The sequence below is a fragment of the Lissotriton vulgaris genome, chromosome 5 (genome assembly GCF_964263255.1).
Source record: "Lissotriton vulgaris chromosome 5, aLisVul1.2, whole genome shotgun sequence".
NCBI lineage: Eukaryota > Metazoa > Chordata > Amphibia > Caudata > Salamandridae > Lissotriton > Lissotriton vulgaris.
In genome coordinates, this window is record NC_141693.1 from 272,162,392 (window position 1) to 272,181,726 (window position 19,335).

The window sequence follows — 19,335 nt, forward strand, 5'->3', positions numbered from 1 at the left end:
GTGCAGCGGTGTTCCATCTTATTTACCCTACTTTATTTGTGTCATTGCTACATAAGTAGTATGATGCTGTATGCAGTGATGAGGGTCACTTGGAATGTTGGTCTGGCAGCCATGCTAGCTGAGAAGAGAGGCTAAACAGGGAACAGCGATGTTCGTGGTGGTGTATCCTGTAGATATATACTTGTAACTTTCAACAGAAACCTGATGTTATTGAACCTACACTGTACAGTAAATAAAAAAGCAACTTGTTTGTACTGTGAAGTCGCAGCTGGTTATTGCGTACAAGGAACTTTGCTACACTGGTGATGAGGATGGGATTCAAATCCACATGTGAAAAGCACAGCAAAATGGGAGGAAACTGGAGGCAGGCAAGATGGCCACTCCACTTGGAGGATCAGACTGCGTCCTGCGTTTTGGGCCCTTGGTGACAGTTGAGGATGCTAAATAGCATGGGGAGCAGAAACTGTTGGTGACCAAAGGGATCGGTTTCAAGGTGGTAGAGAAGCTATTGCGGTGCCTCAAAACGTAGTTGTGGGAAGTCCGGGCAACATTAGTACCCAGAGCCTACTGCGAGGAGGGCTTGGGCCCTTCCGCACTTGCAGTTGGTGGGGCACCCTTCCAGGACATGTCTGGCTTCGATTTAACCTGGATCTGCAACTCAAGTAGGTATCCTGATCCAGCTTGAGAGCAGAAGTGGGCAAGGCAAAGGGGGGACTCGAAGAGAGGCTGCTTTTATTGACAGCCCAGGTACAAGCCTAGCAGCCTGTTGATTGTGGAGCAGAGGAGATGCAAATCTAGAGGACAGCATAATGATTAGTGCTCTTGTTATGGGACAGAAAGCTATAATGGGAGCATTAGACTCCATACAGCAGAAAGTAAGCAAGAAATATAAAAATCCATCACTGCAGTAGAGACAAAGCGGGAATCGATTAAGGTTACGGTAGGAAGATAGTGCGGGCAAGCACGAGTAGCATAGAGGGGCTCAAAACATTGTGACAGATCGATGTTCCTCACAGACCACAAGCTTGGAATGCCAGAACATTATATGAGGGTGGACAATTTTGGTGAACTGGGTTTTTTACCAACTGCTGCTGACACACACTAACTGGAAGTGGCAGGTGCCTTTTTTAAAGAACACTTCACTCTCCCAATGGAAAAAGGGTGCATTGGTACACACAGCTTACAAACTCCCCTCAAGAGCACCAATGTGAAAACATACTTGGACTGTGGGACTATCATTGTTACACTCGAGGATCTTGGCATTAGAGAACTGATTCTATATAAGGAAACTTCCTTAAACCCTCAGAGATGCTCTGCAGCCACAGAGTAAATCCTTTTAATTTTTTTCTTGACTTTGGTGCGGAGACTCTGCAGAAGAGACACAAATGGCAAGTGATCCACGGAGATATTTTGGAGATTGTTGTAAGAGCTGTGTATGGGATCATACAAGGCTCAGGGTCTGGTACAAAAACAGGAAGTATATATTCTCTCATGTGGAATCAGGGTAATCATTTCTGGATGGACACACATCAAATTTTTAATTGTATAGTAGAGGTGCAACCTGATACCTGGCATTTGCCATGAGTTTTAAAGCTCATCGCTAGATGTACCGTTTGGTGCTAAATGTATGACATGGGTTTGGGTGAGCAGATTTAAGACACATATGCATTTAAATTACAAGCAAACATCCTAAGGGGCTTGCCCCCTGGTGTGCAAACCCCCCTTTCATTATTTCTACTCTACCCTATTACCTCTTACTTTCTTACACCAAGTTTGCTCCCTTGCTTCTCTTTTCCCTTTTTCCCCTGCTTTGCTTTCTGTTGTATTTTTGTTCTGTTGGTGTTGTTATATAATTGAAATAGGGGGCTTGGAGATTGAGTCAAAGGTTGTCTGACATTTTCAATACTTTTTGCTTTTCTTAACCCTGAATACAAAATATTTAAACCAAAAAGCACAGAGGATTATGGGCTCAAGAGGGCTAAGATATAATTACCTGGGGAATGGGCTTGGCGGTGGCAGGAGCAGAAATGTGAAGGCGTCTGCAGAAGTGCTTTCCCTATACTTCTACATCAAGTGTAATGGGGTGGCACAGTGCCTCTCACAACCTGGGTGTACGAGAATGTGGAAAATATTGGTTCTGTTGGGTACAGAATTGATTCTAGGTTAACTGAATAACAATTCTCAAACCTTTCAGTAATAATCAATGAAAAGCTTAGGGGAGAAAAGGCAAATACCATTAATCAAAGAAACAAGAACAAATACAAAAACAAAAACACACCAAAATGAAATCAATAAAGGTCTGTATTTAAGGATAAATCCATATGTTCTTTACATTTTATGGTTCTGAAATGACATTAACAGGATGTCAAGGTTCATGAACATGTAATTTGTTCCAACGGCACAAGTGATATGGTGAAATAAGTGTGAAAAAAAGTACTGAATGTGAACAAGATATATACAGTGCTGGACGCAATGATGAAACTGGTCGTTCAAAATACATCCATTCCTTCGTAGACAAAGCTCTGCGCCGCTTGGAGTTTTAAGTTTCCATTTCACGACGGGGGAGAAATTAGGGTCAGGATTATCACGAGCACGTCGACGTTTCGACCTGATGGGGTGTGTGATTTACTGATAGGCACGGCAGGTCTTCCTCAGGACAAGGTGATAAAAGGGACTTTGCAAGAATGGTCTTCCGGGAATGGTCCACCATGGGTTGGGCTCACAATGACTATGGAAGGCGTCCTAGATGGTGATGAATCGCATCAATAGGGCAGCACTTTTTTTCGCACTTTTTTCACTATATCACTTGCGCCGTTGGAACAAATTACATGTTCATGAACCTTGACAGCCTGTTAATATCATTTCAACACCATAAAATGTAAAGAAAATATGGATTTATCCTTAAATACAGACCTTGATTGATTTAATGTTGGTGTGTTTTGTTTATGTCTCTTTCATTCATAGTATTTGACTTTTCTTCTCTTCGCTTTTGATTGATTATTACTGAAAGGTTTGAGTATTGTTATTCAGTTAACTTAGAATCAATTCTGTACCCAACAGAACCAACATTTTCCACATTCTCCCTATACTTTTGGCATACGATGTAATAACTCGCAGCCATCTGATTCCTATTCCCATCAAGTTGGTCTCTTCTGCTTGCTCAGCGCCAAGATGCTCCTTCCAGAGCGATAGTTGCGCTATATAAAAATCAATAAATATCAAATATCAAATATCAAATAACTAAGGGTCATCCAGCCGTAAAAATTACTCCATTGCTAAGGCAGGGGTGCCGTAAAAGTTTGTGTTCGCAAGACGGACTCGACCCAGACTATAGAAGGTGGGGGGATGAATGGGGTCAGAATGCAAACAGGGCTGAATAAGATTGGTGTCTGCAGAGGACATAGGGGTTGCGTTGGGGTGGAGGTACGACAGCACTGACACTGAGGAGTCCTGGAGGATACACACAGGAAATCAGAGATGCAAAGGCCATCGGCTCCCACAGACAAAATGTATGAGACTTTGAGCTGCCTTGGGGGGGGGGGGGGGGGGGGGAACTGGGTAGAAGGGTAGGGAAACCCTCCTTCGGACCACTGGCCTTTCTATGGTAACACTTGTTGGAAACAACTGATTCGACACCCCTTCCCTGAGGTACAAACAGTAAGTCTATTGGCCTCTCCCCCAAATGCCGATCTCCCAAACATAAATCTGCTCAGTAAGAGAGTATTGGCATTCTGGATATGTCTACGGTCAGGTCAAGACCATCAGAGGCACACACACGCATTAAATGCGAACATCGCAGAGCAACAAGGTATAAGCTTGGCAATTTCGAAAGCAGAACTTCTGGACAGCCTGTGCTTGATTACACAATAACTGCGAAAATACCTTATGAGTGATATCGAAAAGAGAATATTTGAGGTGCTCACAGATCTGAATTCTATGATCTGTGAGCTGTAAAAGAATGTGTGCTCTGTAGGTACTAGAGTGCTGGAGGTGGAGGGCAGGAATATGACACGAGAAACATGTAAAACGAGCTCTGAATGTATGTATATATGTATGTATTGGCATTTATATAGCGCACTACTTACCCGTAGGGTCCCAAGGCGCTTCGACCGCTGCGAAACCCTTCCTGGCTTCCCTGAGAGATGGTCCCTTAATGGGTATCTCCAGGGTGAGACCAGGCATCCCCGGCGGTCTGGTGGGGCCGTTAGTGAAGATGAGGCAAGCTAATGCCCAGAGTTGCCGAGTGTGATCGCTGATCAGAGTGGGCACCGAGGCGAGAGAATTATCGAGTCCGCTGACCCTGGTCCAGAAACCTGACGCGCCGGGAATCGAACCCTGGTCCCGGGCCGTCCTCTGCTCTCGGGTCTGCCGCCTCTAACCAGTGAGCCACACTACTTCAGAAACCCATGGAGCAGAAACTTTAGATGCTATCTTGAAAATGTAAGAATTGGATAACCGGGCCAGATGAGAAAACCTGTGAATCAAGACAGAGAGAGCTCCAATCTAAAGGCGTTTCTGGTAGGGATATGTGCGACCCTCCTAGGAAAGAACCCCCGCACCATTCACTTTGACAGGGCTCCCAGGTAAAGCCCTATCTCCTGCAGCATTTCGTGAGGCCTCGAAAATCTTAGTAAATTTTAATTACTTTAATAAAAAGAAGGAAGTGCTGAAAGCTGCAAGAAGTTGAGGCGAGTGTAATACCAGGACTTCCCGCGTTCAATATACCAGTGTATCTGGAAAGCAAAGCTACAGAAGCCATGTAAAGCCCCATCTTCTGCAGTATTCTGTGTGGCCTCAAACATCTTAGTAAATTTTAATTACTAGGGTAAGACAAAGGGAATTTCTTGCTGCCTACTCCTCTGTTAAAACTAAAGACAATGGGGTGGAAACCTTCATTAAGAGGCACGTGTCGCTAGTCATTACAGACCCCCCAGCTTGACAACGAGGGCCGATATCTACTCCTGACTAGTGCTTCCTTTGCAATACAGCTGCTGCTAATTACAATATATTCATCTAAAATTGCTCAAAGACACATTTCTGAGAGGAATTCTTCCAACTCTCACTGAATTGGCAAGGTGGAGGATTGTTACTGCTGGGGACCTGAATGTTGGGGCCCACAAAAAGATAGAAGCTCGGAGGGATCTTTGTAAGTAAGTTTAAACAGATGTTGCAGGTTATGAAAATTAGAAATGGATGGAGGGAATGGCATGCATTAGATGCTGAATATACATATTAACCTTATGTCCACTTCTCTCAGACAAGGACTTATAAGTAACACTGCGCTTTTCCACTATATCAGCAAGAGAGTGTCACTTTCAGTGTCAGATCACACGGCAGTCTAACTAGGATTGCCGTTTAGAAACCATCCCCAAAACAAGACCTGGTACCCATGCCTTTCTCTTCTGAGTGATAAAGTCTATGGAGAGGAAATTGGACAACAAAGAGGCACATTTTAATCAGAAAGAAGGGACTGAGTTCTTTTGCGGGGAGTCTGGGAGACATTAAAAATGGTGGTTTACGGGAAATATGTAGCTGTTAGGACTTAGGACTGGGCCTAAACGAAATCTTAACCAACCTCGACAACCCGAAATCCCCGGCAATCCCCTCCTAGGACTCCCACTCCGACCAGTTCCAACCACTTAAAGTACCCTATCGGGTCCTTAATCACCCACGCTACCCGGATACAGAGACCCACTAGAATTGACACAGAGACCTATAAGAACCAAAGCCGCAATGTCTGCAGAAGAAGCGCCTGATCTAGCCTCAACGTACGACTCTCCTACAGCTTCCCCAAAATCCAAATTATCACGGGTTTCAGAAGAGACTACCCCCTCACTAAACACCTAAGACCCCCGCCCTTCCTCACCACCATACCTAGGGCACCCCCTGAAAAAATCACAGCAAAAGAGGGCTTTCCACCAACTGCATGCTCATTAACTGCAGATCAGCCTCTAAGCATGCAACTGAACTAGCAGAAACCATCCTCCAGCAGGACATAGACATTGCGTTCATCACAGAGACTTGGCTAAATGAGATCTCCTCACCATGCTTGGACATGCTTGTGCCCCCAGGTTTTACTATTATCAACAAAAACAGAAAAGATCAACGAGGTGGAGGTGTAGCTATCATACACAAGGACAACATCGCCTTCATGGAAAGGGGCACTTGCAAGTACAGCTCCTTTGAATGTCTTACCATCAACATCAAGACTAGGGAAAATAGTGCAATACTCTGCCACCTTCTTTATCACCCACCAGGCAACACCTCCACATTCGGGGAACACTTTTCCGACCTGATTGCCCACGGCTCACTCGGAGATGCTAGCAACCTAATCCTTGGTGACCTTAACGTGTAACTAATTTAAACTCTAAACAATCTTCTCTGTGACAACAATCTATCCTTACACTGCTCAGAGGAAAGGCACATTAAAGGAGCAACCTTGGAAGCCATCATCACTCAACGAAACACAATTACGATTGACCACATACTCCCCGTGGACTGGTCAGACCACCACATTATCTTATTCCACATTAACCAAAATAGTGCTATCCCTGCCACCCTTGCAAGACCCACACAAATGGACTAGAAATCTCACCCAGATTCCCCTGGGCATCCTGGATGAAAGGATAAGCGCGCTCCTCCCCAGCGCCAATGATCACCTCTCCACAACTGAACTCACCTCGCTCTACAACTCAAATATGGTGGTCATGCTTGATCAATTAGCACCCCTGAAATAAAACAAAAACTGAACTACTCCTTCCAGATGATGGTTTGACTCAGACATCAACGCCGAAAGGAGACAACTAAGAGCCACAGAAAGATGGAACAATCCTACTACTATCCACCACAAACAACTCAGAACAGTCCGGAAGAAGTACAACAGTCACATAAAGAACAAAAAATCCACCTTTTTTGCTCCACACTGGACAGCGCAAAAAATAGACCCAAGGAGCTCTTTATCATCATCAGACAACAAACCTCCAAGCCCGCTACGTCCTCAGTGCAGGCGTCCAAAGAACTATGTGACAACTTTGCTAACTTCTTCAATAACAAGATCACCAAGATCAAGCTCTCACGGGACATCAATAGCACCCCCCCCCACCAATAGCAGCTCGTCTGGGGCATATGATGTCGCTCCCTTACCCCCACCAAACCCTGGCTACTCTTCCATCCCATTCAAGAAGCTGAGATAGTCAAACTTATCTCCACCTCCAATCTCTCATCTCACGTCCTAGACCCAATAACCGTCCAACTGACCAAAAAGCTGAAACTCTCCCTAGCCCCACTCTGGTGCAATAACAAACAGCTCTCTAAAAAGCTGAGTCGTTCCAGACTGCTTCAAAGTGGGACAAATCACACCACTGCCGAAAAAAAATGGCCTGGATATAAAGGATTTGAATGACTTTAGACCGGACTCTAAGCTTCCTCTTCTATCCAAACCCCTAGAAAGATACATGCTCCAACAATTAACCCAACAAATGAACAGTATCAACCTCCTTGATTCCGATCAGTCTGGCTTCAGGAAAGGCTGCAGCACTGAAACCGCGATCCTCAACATCCTCGACGATATCCACAAATCACTTGACTCAGACCAATGCTGCCTTCTCATTCTCCTAGACCTATCAGCAGCATTCAACACAGTAGATCACAAACTTCTCATTAAGGTTCTCCAAGAAAGGGCCGGACTCGATGAGGTGGTCCTCCAATGGTTCTCCTCCTTCCTACACAACTGCACCCAGAGAATCAAAATCAAAAACTTTGCATCTGACCTTCACCCAGTCAGTTGGGGAGTCCCTCAAGGTTCAGTGGTCTCCCTGAAACTTTTCAACATTTATATGGAATCCCTCAGCACCCTACTCAAAAAAGCTATCATTCCCTTCCACCTATATGCTGATGATACTCAAATTTATTTGGAAACCTTCTCCATCAAAGACATTCTAAGACTCAATTACATACTGAGAGAAGTCCAAGACTGGCTCTCAAGTAACCACTTAAAACTGAATCCTGACAAAACCAAATTACTCCTCATATTGAACAAAGAAGAGAACCCCCAAATTGCTGAATGGCTAAAATCTATTGATGCGCTCAACGGGAACCTCACCCTGGCCGACTCTGGACATGACACATTAAGAACTCCGCTAAGAGAGTCTTCCTTAATCTGTAGCTACTGAACAAAATAAAACCTTTCATCCCGCCCAAAGATCTCAAACAAGCCACCCGATCATTGGTGCTGTCAAGACTAGACTATGGGAATGCAGCCCTCTCAGAAATAACTAAATTACATCTTGCTCCCCTCAAAACAACTCTCAACGCGGCAGCCAGAATGGTCACCGGAATCAAGAAATTTGATCACATTTCACCTGCATTCAGAGAACTCAAGTGGCTCCTAGTCAAAATGCGGGCGAGCTTCAGAACAGCCTGCCTCAAACACAAAACCTTGCATACCGGCAAACCCAAATATCTGGCTGCCAAACTAAAAAAAAACCAGTCAGAACAGGAACCTCAGAAGCTCAAACACCCAGCTGAAATCAAAAAAACAAAAAAACGTGGCCAGGTCCTTCGATAGGAACGAGCCCAAAATCTGGAAATTCTAGTAACACCCCAACCCCGCCCGCCCCCCCCGAAAATCAGAACTATTCCCTCTTTTGCAGAATTCAAACACTTTTGGTATTCACAGAAGGCATTTAGAAGTCCTAAAGTTAGGACTCCTAACTATACTACTCCTAAACTGAGAAAAATCCTAACTTTAAGACTTTCGGTATTCACAGAAGGCTTTTAGGAGTCCTAAAGTTAGGAGTAACTTTAGGACTCCTAAATGCCTTCTGTGAATACCGAAATGAGTAAGTGCCTTCGGTGAATACCAAAATGAGTAAGTGTCTTCCGTGGATTCCAAAATGGTAGTAAGTTTAGGATTTTGTCTTAAGTTAGTTTTGTGAATCGGGCCCAATGACTTTATGACCTCCTCCTAGAGCACGAGCATATGGAAGTAGAGGAGCTTCGTATGCATTTGTTATACCTCTTCCTCGACTGAGACTAACCTTACTTCTTGTGTTCTGTGACTTAGAGCTCGGCCTCTCCTTCCCTGAAGGCCTTTTGGTACATCTAGGTTGAATGGATTTGAGTCATGGCTGGTCCTGAGGCACCCAATGGTGGTTCCATCACCAACTTCTGATTCTCACACTGGCGGCCCAACATGAAACCTGTCATCTTTGCAGGACATTTGTGCACACTGACAAAGTTGAAAATTTAAGAATATGGTGGAAACTTATATCGGTAAGAGGGGAGCTCCAGATCTGCCTCTTTGGTTTTGGTTAAAAAGAAACTGACCTCAGCATACAGGGGTGGCATCATAATGCAACTGTGTGTCATCATGATCGGAGGTCAGTAGCACCACCTTTTGGAGCACCAGCACTATTACGAGAGTTTGTGATATCAGTCTGATACCTAGGGATATTCATAAGGTTTGAAATCTGTGTTTAGAAGTATCCATCACTCCTGGACAAACTTGGTGTAATTCCATATATGAGTAATAAAGTATAAAAAAATACAAAAACTAAATCAAAGGAGCAAGACCACATATTAGCCTTGTCATGAGTAGTGTAATAAGACCCAGACAACCTTTTGATGAGAGAATAAATTAGATCTCTTTTGATCAGGTGGTATACTAGTTCACATGAGGCAGCTAGAAACCAGGAACCATCATGGAGAAGACTCATAAGGGGTCAATTGTTTTAGCTAATTCTGATAGTATTTCATCTGATATCTTTGATCACCATATCAATGTATTCTTTTTTTTTCTTGGTTTCCTTGTGCTCTGATTTTTTTTTTACTTTGTCTTTTTGTTCCCTGAATTTCATGAATGGAAATATGTTTGCCCGGCAATAATATGCGATTGTGATTGCAGCAGATCAAAGGTTAATGGTGAACACATCTGGTAACACACCTTCCTGCTTCTATATTCTTCACAGAAAGAGAAAAGAGCAACTGAATGAAAATCTTCAATTCAAGACATGAGATATATATATATTGTGGGGTGCTCAGTGCTTTTCTAATACAAGCAAGTGTCACAGTAGCATATTCTTTGTCTCCAGATACCAAGTAAGGAATGGGGTAATAAATGTAATAGTAACATCTTATGTATGCCTATTCCTGCTCTACCTGGTTACCGCCAACTCAATGACAACTCATGTTACAGACGCATTACAAAAAACCCCACACTTGAAATTCAAAGCGAATTGTTTCTAGCGATTCAGAAAGGATTCGATCTAGGGTTTGTCGGACCTAAAGAACTGGCATTTTTACAGAATAAGAATCCACGAACTCCAGTTTTTTATCTACTACCAAAGATTCATAAGGATGAAGTAAATCCACCAGGACGCCCTATAGTTTCTGGGTGCGAATCCTTATTAGAACCAGTCGCCAAGTATATTGATTTTTTTTCTTAAAACCCTTCATTGAAGAGATCCCAGCACATCTTCAAGATACCACGGCTTTCCTCCAAAGAATCAGCACAATATCGTTCGAACAAAGCACCCAGCTTCTAGTGACGCTAGACGTCGTTTCGCTGTACACTCAGATCCCTCAAGATCAAGCTCTTGAGACACTTTCATTTTTCTTGGACACACGTGTTAGACCGTGTCAGGTCCCTTCAGAATTTATCCTTCAGCTGGCATCTTTCGCACTGAAAAAGAATTTTTTTACTTTCGATTCCGAATACTTTCTTCAGGTTAAGGGAGTAGCTATGGGGTGTCCATTTGCCCCGGAATTAGCGGTCATGTTCATGGGTCTCTACGAGCAAAAATTCATTTACAATGACAATCCCTTCAGTAACCAGATTTCGCATTACATGCGATATATAGATGATGTCTTCCTCATCTGGACTGGGAACTTTGAAACTCTCAATGTGTTTGTTGAATGGCTTAATGGACGCACAAGTGATATAAAATTTAATTGTACATCTTCTAACCAATCCATCACATTCCTGGACGTACAAGTTGTACCTCGCAATGGAAGCCTGGAAACAACTTTATTTAGAAAATCAACAGATAGAAATAAAGCACTGTTGTTCACAAGTAACCATCCGCGAAGTCTGAGACAAAATTTACCATTTGGACAATTCCTCAGGATTCGAAGGAATTGTTCATGCAAAGAGGAATATTTTGAGCATGCAAATTTACTTATGGAGAGGCTTCTCCTAAGAGGATATCCGAGGAAACTATTAAAAATGTCTCTTAAAAGAGCATGGTGGACGCCACGTGAGACATTAATGCACAAGAAAGCTAGAGCGGAGCAAAATCGAGTGGTGTGTGTGTCAACCTTTTGCCCTGCTGCAAATCAACTCAAGAAGTTGATAAATCTAAATTGGCATCTAGTGAAAGACTTGCATGAGGACTTTAGGAATCCGCCTTTGTTTGCTTTTAAAAAAGAAAAGAGCGTGGCTAATCATATTGTGAGGGCAGCACTACCCATTGAAAAACCCCCGACCCTAAGAAGTCTATTTGGCTTTCCACAGACTAAAGGACACCATAAATGTGGAACTTGCATTTGTTGTCATGAAACCATAGAAGAGACATTGTTCTCGTTCAACAACATCCACTGGAAGCATGAAGTTTTCACAAACTGTAAAACAAGGAATGTTGTATATGCGATTGTATGCCCCTGTCCCAAGTTATATATTGGGAAAACCACCCAAGAGGTCAGGCAACGCATTACTCAGCATAAATCCAGGTTGCGCAGAGAAGTTGAGAATGCGCCCTTAGTTCATCATTGGTTGACTAAGAAACATGACAAAAATAATTTCAAGTGGACTGTTCTGTCCAAAATTGAAAATGACCCCAGAGGTGGTGATTTGGAAACAAGATTGAACCAAAGAGAAGCTTTGCTGATCATGAAATATGACACAGCGGTCAATGGATTAAATGAAATCTCTGAAATGTATAAAACCCACTCTTGAATTTGGCAAGAGGACTTCATCTCCCAGAATCCTTTTTGGTACATCATCAACAGCACTACATTTCCCTACACCCCTCGGGGCGAAGCCACACCCATAAGCTACACCGCAGTGAGGCTTCAGTAACCCGCCATTGACTGCAGGGTGAGGAGCGAGTACTTCGAATAATTCTCTGACTTCTAGAAACAGAGCAAAAATCACGGTAAGCATAACACCTAGGCGCCAGTGAGCGCCGACATCCAGCAATTGGCAATGCGATTACCCTCGCGTGACGGTAACCCACGATCTCCGCCTTTTCATTCCCCAGCCTCAGTGACGCCGGATCCGAACCTCCGGACCGAGCGCAACCCGACTGGGAAGCATCCTTTTGAGCACACACGCGCTGCTTTAAAGGTAAGCGCGCAGACCCACTTTGATACAAACCAGCCTAGGAACAGTTATGTGTGAAATGCACAGCGAGATTGAGTATACCTCCTTTCTCTTGCAGCACCTTTCGCTCCTTCTCCACTGGGAATGCATCTGTCTCCTCTCGCTTTCTGTGGAGCCTTGACCCACTTGTTGAGGTAGGCTGAGGGAAACTGTACATTGGTTGAGACGTTGATCTCTCAGGTTTCGATTAGTGACGATTGTTTTCCTCTTTCTTTATAGTTAAACTGTGGTCCTGAAGAGAACCCTCAGAATTACTGGGTTCGAAACGCGTCGACCCGACCCGGTCCCTTGTCATTCTTTTCTATATGGAATGTGTCAATTAACTGAAAGATTACTTTCTTCTTTTTCCTAAAATTTTGAAAAAGTTTGATTAACGTGTAAAAACCAGCAAATGAGATTGTTTTTTATTTTACACAACTGTTTCATGACACTGGGACCAGTATGAATGTGGTTTTGGTATGATTGGATGGCCAAAGAATGTGTTGAGTGTGAGTTTGTCTGAACTATGTACATACCAATGTTTGTTTTTTGCTTGTATATAAATGTATAATATTTTTCATGTTTTTTGTATTCTCATGCACTAAAAAGACAAAAAAAGACTAAAAATCATAATAGTCTTCAGAAAAGAATTAAAGTAAACGTTGCAATTCTAAAAGCAAGTGTTCATGCTATTTTTTCATGTATGCTTCAACAACGGTTGTTCTCTAAAAAATAGCTTCTCAGTATAGGCAGGTTTGTTGTTTCCTTACTACCTGGTTAGAGGCAGAGCCTGCTAAAAAATGTATATGTATGCTGTTAGCCATGGGATCACACTGGTAACAGAAATCTCTGCATAACCCCTTCGATGCTCATGACGAGCTCAGCTCGTCATGATGCACGGTGCTCGTGTGCTCATGACGAGCTGAGCTCATCATGAGCCCATCCATTGACAGTGACCTCCAGCACAGGAGGAGAATAGCCCAAGCACCCAAGGCGTTAAGTACAAAAAAGTAGCTAACCTTGTAAAAATAAACCTCATGAAATGCGGGGTGCCTTGATGTTTTGCTTGGGCAGTTTACACCATAAATTATGTTTATTTTACATTGTTGGGCTATGCCGATGTCATTTTGTTGCTTACATGGCTGAAGTGGGTCACACTGGGAGTATTGATCAGGGAAAGGTGCTTAGAAGTAGAGAAATCACATACACTACTTTACGACCGGAAGGCACCAAAGCAGTACCGGTGCATCAAAATTCAGCATTTTTCAGTTTCTACTGAAAAGCAAATATTTCCTTTGGTAGTGTTTTATCAGTTATAATCTGTTTGAACTGAAAACCAAAAACCCTATCCAAATTATACAGCTGCAGAGCTACTGAGACACAAAGAGCAGCATCTTGGAGACTGAGGAGCAGTTCTTTGGCCATTCATGCATAGTATTTTGCCAAACAAATGCATATCTCAGTCGCATAGGGCTCCATGTCACCTGGCTGACGTCCTCATGCCGGTTCCACTTGGTGATCAGGAGGAGCTTGGACAGAGCTTCGGGATATTGATCACGGATTTCATGACGTAGCTTCCACATCAAGTCCTTCTCGTGCTCGTACAGTTCTATAGGTCCCTTCTTCTCCAAAATGTCCTTCAGAAACAGCTGCTGCTTACATGAAGGATAAAAGAAGAAATAATGTATCCTTGTCAAAATGTAGCTTTTAGGCATAGAGAATGAACATTAATGGTGCCCTCTCTTTCCATTCATAGTGTTCTAGAAAAAGAATTTGTTATGCAATGCTTGTGGGTGGTCCCTCACAGTAGTAGGTGGAAGAAAGCTGTGACCAAGGCATTATATGACCATGAGAGGGGTTATCCTCTCCCTTTAGCCTTCCAAAAATGCAGAGATCAGGTATGTGAACCGAGGTAAGTGCACTCTGTGTTCTTATTCAAGTGACGAACAGTGTACATTACTTAAAAAGGCATTCTTTGCCACTAACTGCACAGTTTTAAAGGGATATGTTCTGTGATTCTATGGGGCTTTCTCTTTGTACTTAAAGATATGAAAAGCTCAGGTCTGTCCCTTTAGGGGAATATTCTCCCTCTATCCTTAATGCACTGTTTTATTCAGTTATAGAACAGCTAGTAATATCCTCTTCCTGTAACTAAACACATGTGGAACGCATGGGTGCGTGACCATAGGTGTCTGCTGCTAGTCTACCTTAAAAACATGAGCGGATACGTCATGTGAAAGTAGAGGGCTTACCTGGGTCTAAGACCCAGGAAAGGCTTTGGTTTTATAACCCTATGCTCCCAGGCCTTTCTCTGTAGACAAAGGTTATGACCATAGGTATGGCCTTTCTTTCTGTCCTCTTTCCTTCTACCGCCACAGATGTAGAAGGAACAGATGCTATATGTTACTCGGGAGACAAAGTTTTGGGAAATGTAACACTAGCAGCTACCTCTCTCATCCATTCCTTCAGCTCTGGGTTTATGTAAGGATAGAGGGAAAACATGATCTCCACTCTCCATTCTGAAAACTCTGTGTAAACCAAGAGGTGTTTTTGAGCTATTCTTACAGACAATCAGTTTCTTTTGGTGTTCTACCACTTCATCAAAGTATGTATACATAGGTAAGTATAGATGTACTGTTGTTAACTCTTTATCTAAGTATCATAAAAATAGATAGACCAATAGATAGATACTGGCAAATTAAAGGTTAGAATGATGTTATAGTTAGTTGTGGTAATAACTTCTTACCATATGTTAAAAAAAAACAGGAACTCACTAAAAAAACAGGTTAAAGTGATTTTATAGATGGGTATGGTAAAAAGACCTTAGCTTACGTCATTTAAACCTTATAGATTCACTGAAAAAACACAATGTTTAAAGTGATGTTATAGTTAACTGATGAAATAACATAAAACGTGATATTTAAAAACAAAACACAGAAATTCACAAACTATCATTTAATGAGCAAAATGTAACTTGTGCCCTTGCCATCCACTGCTTGTCACCTCACCCATGACATGTTTAATGACATTATTGGTGAGCACGGATGGGAGGACGGTCCTTTAGGTTCCTAGCAAGCAAATATTGGAATGAACTTCCAACCGAACTTCGATGGAACCTTCGGAATCGCGCTTTAGGCTGAAATTGAAGACACATCTGTTCCCCAAGGTCTAGTTGTATTGGTGCCTCTTGCTCTTTCCCTCCTGTTATGGGGGGCCTGCTCTGGAGTTCGGACGGAATGTATTCACAGCGCAGGGACGCACTGTTTTCCTGTGTAACCATGCGCTTAATAAATGTTTTTTATTATTATTATTTATCTTAAATCACATTGTTCAGTCATTGTGGCACAGTCTTTCAGGGTTTGTGGGCTAGAAGACATTCAACATGTTACCCCTGTGACCAACTTTATGCTATCAGTGACATGCTATTGGAGATAACCTTTGGCCACATGTGGCAAACAGGCACATATGTCAAATCACCCACATTTGGTGGTTGTTCCCTTCTTTTGACTAGTATTCACACCCTTTAATAAAAAGCATCAATAGATTGGGAATGGGGTCATCCACTTTTTAAACCTTGAGCATGCACCAAAAAAGAGTTTGTAATCTATTCCCCTTATCAGGATTACACTCTTAAAGTCTTCACACAACTCACAATTTAAAGTCAAGAGGTTAACCAGTATGTGTTTGATACTGAAAAGACACCTTCTGCCACGTCCTGTGGACAATCTTCCATATTGTGGTCAAATACACTACACACATTCCTGAGATGGGCACAATGGCATACAACCTTACAGGCATACCTACACCACCACTGTTAGATATACATCTCTAAGTGGTACGCCCCAACATTCTACATCATTCAACATCTGCAATGCCTCAAACTCCTCAGTGAAGTTCTGGACATAATCACTCACACCTTATAAACATCCTTGTTACACATAATTTGTTTCTAGCACTGTATTACAACTAATTAACTATCTAATGTGGCCAGACATCCACTGGTGGATAATCTATTGTCAACAAAATACTAGGGCTTAAGCCACAACTTTTAAGCATACCTCAACGACCTACATCAAGTGCGCTCAGCTTTTACCTCGTTTGACATGGAGTACTACTTGCACCCTAAGCTTTATTGATTTTTGAACAGTGTGCCATATAACTTTCACCATGCACACTCACAGTTGCATCCAGGGTTTACACAGTATCAATACCAAGCACCCAGAAGAGTATACACAGTAACTCTATGCTGTATATGGCTCTGATATTATCAATGATGTCCTCAATGATGTAATTTGAAATGCCATCACTGATGTCATTAATGTCATTTAACATGCCATGAGAGATGTAATGTGTGAGGTCTTAAGCCATGCATGGCGGGGTTCAAGTGCAAGCTATTGTTATCTTACTAAACTATAGCTTGTGAATTTCAGTGCCTTTTCTTGTTTTAAATGTTTTAATCTCATTTCAATATATAATGCCACTTTAACCTTTGTTTGAGCTTTTTTTTTTAAATGTAAACTAAAATCTTGTTACCATATCTAACTATAACATCATTTTAACCTTAGTTTGTTATACAGTGAATATATATATATATATATATATATATATATATATATATATACACACACACACACACATACGTATACATATATATTTAATATATATATAAATATATGTGTGTGTGTGTATGTGTATTTATACATATATAGACGTATGTGTCTTTATATACACATATAGGCAAAATACTCAGATGAGATAATAATAGTAATTATATACTAACCTATATATACATACCTTGAAGATATGTTGTCGTCGATATTCGAGACCTATTATTCTTGAATGTCAAAAATAAAAACTCAATATTTTGACATACACCTGTTCATGGCTATAGAAGCACTCTTTCACTCCACACTCAGTTATGTGACCTTAGAGACACCCTAACCATAAAACTCTTTGGTTACACCTAGAGCATCTTTTCGCTCTAACATTGTAGCTCTGGAGACAAATTATGTGATTGATAAGGCACTTTTTTGTCTTCTCGCCACACAGCACCAGGGTACGTGACCTTAGCAAAAAGAGAGCCGCTTTAGTAATGGGGGAGGTAACTGGGGGCACAAGGAGCATCAACACACAAAAAGTGTTTGGAGGTGTGCTTGCAATAAGTCGAACAACTGGCAATCACTCTGAACATGGAACAGCTTCTGGACATAGAATTTAACTCCCTGGGAAAGGTGCAGAGGGAAATCACAAAAAAGGCTTGGTGGAGTACAGATGGCACTGAAAGGGACATCTCCTATGCAGGAAGTTAGAACTCCCTGTGGCTTCATTGGTGCAGACATGTCAGGAGGCTCTGAAGACTCACTGTTGAAGGGTAGGAATGGGGTAACTTGTAAGACTGAGCTAACCTTTGTTAACAGTTGGGTGAGAAGGTCATCATGAAATCCAACTGGAGCCAACAGTAAACAGCACAGGTTAGAGAGCTAAATGGAAATAATGAAATCACCCAATGGACAGGTTGGGGATATTCCAGGTCAGTGGGGACTTCCCCCAGCAGGCTTGAGAACAACCCCTTGGTTCATGGTGAGAGCACCAGTACCTCTTCAGGCGTTGGGCGCACGTGCTCTCCATTTTTTCCAAGCTCGAGGATCTGAAACACCAAGAGAAGAGATGAGCCATGATCACACTGAAGGAACATAGATGAGACATAACAAAGGTAGAGTGACATAAGTAAAGTATAGTAGTGGAGTTAGAGAAAGGTCACTGTGTGTTACTATTTCACCAATATACCACTAAAAAACCCCTATCTCACCAAGTCACACCAGCCCAAACATCATGGAAGAGCATGGTTAACATCCATCTCTGTGCTGCTCATTTCTAGAAATGTATTCCAATGACCTTTAGTTTCTGGGTTTCTTAGCTGTTCCTAGTCATGGTTAAGGCTGTTGTGGGGCAACGTGCTTTGACCCCACATCTACTTGGTGAGAAGAGCAGTCCATGCTTGCTGATACAACAATTAAAAAATAGGCAGATTTGAAACTCATCTAATTTCAGACGTGCAATCATTCTCAATCATGGACCAATCAATCAAAGTATGACCCTGAACCATATGAAGTAGAGGAAGGACATTATACAGGTATCATTTGATGTACCACTCAGCCCGCCTGGGGTTTTTGAAAGACTATCAAGAACAACACCGGCCCATACTGGGACAGACGTGTTTGGATACAACCAATACCAGTATAGAGTGTAGACTTGTGCTCTATCCTTATGAATGAGGTCCTATCAGATCTGACGGATATCGCTACCTCGGAAATTCCACTCCTTAGTGGACAATAACTCAAATTACTCATCCTGACGTTATACCCCAACCGCTCGCCTTAATTTTGTTACATTGGTGGCCCTGAAGAAGGTGGTCACAAATTGTCAATATCCACCGAAACGTGCGATGACCAGTCTGTGAAATAACCTGGCACACAACACGGTCACGAAGACTGTAACACATCTGTCTTCTTGGTGACCATAAAGTGTATGCGAACATGGAAGGGTAGGATACGATGTGTGGTGTGTATGTATGTGTATGTGAGAGGCTAGTATGTTAATGTGGTCAATCTGTAGGGGTCATTTAATTTCTTATGAATGACAACGTTAATGTTGATTGTTTCTCTTTAAAAAATTAAATTGTGGAATATTTAATCAAAATAATTATGAAAAAAATGATGGCTATAATGAATGTTTTTTAATTCTCTTGTGATACAAATAATAAAAAAAGGATTTTTGAATAAAATAAATCTTTTGATAAAATAGTAAATCGCTTGTGCATCATGTCTCTCATGTAGGTAGCCCAATAGAGCTGGTCTCAGACTTGATAAAAGAAATATAGGTCACGTGGAGGTTTTGATATTGGGTTAGTTTGTTTGTTGTCTGTCTTTTCTCCAAGACCTACACAAAATAAGTCAGAGGGGGGTCCCCGATCAGTT

At 42.1% G+C, this 19,335-nt stretch overlaps 1 protein-coding gene across 2 annotated transcripts in view; it reads right to left on the reverse strand.

Annotated features, from left to right (window-relative positions):
- The window catches only part of PIK3CD (phosphatidylinositol-4,5-bisphosphate 3-kinase catalytic subunit delta), a 766,219-nt gene that overhangs the window by 281,609 nt on the left and 465,275 nt on the right, over nt 1-19,335 (reverse strand). For both annotated transcript variants that reach the window (XM_086921389.1, XM_086921391.1), the window contains exons 12-13: nt 17,955-18,005; nt 13,843-14,010 (exon numbers count right to left, since the gene is read on the reverse strand). In XM_086921389.1, the coding sequence (XP_086777515.1) occupies nt 13,843-14,010; nt 17,955-18,005 (219 nt within the window). The remainder of the gene's footprint in view (nt 1-13,842; nt 14,011-17,954; nt 18,006-19,335) is intronic.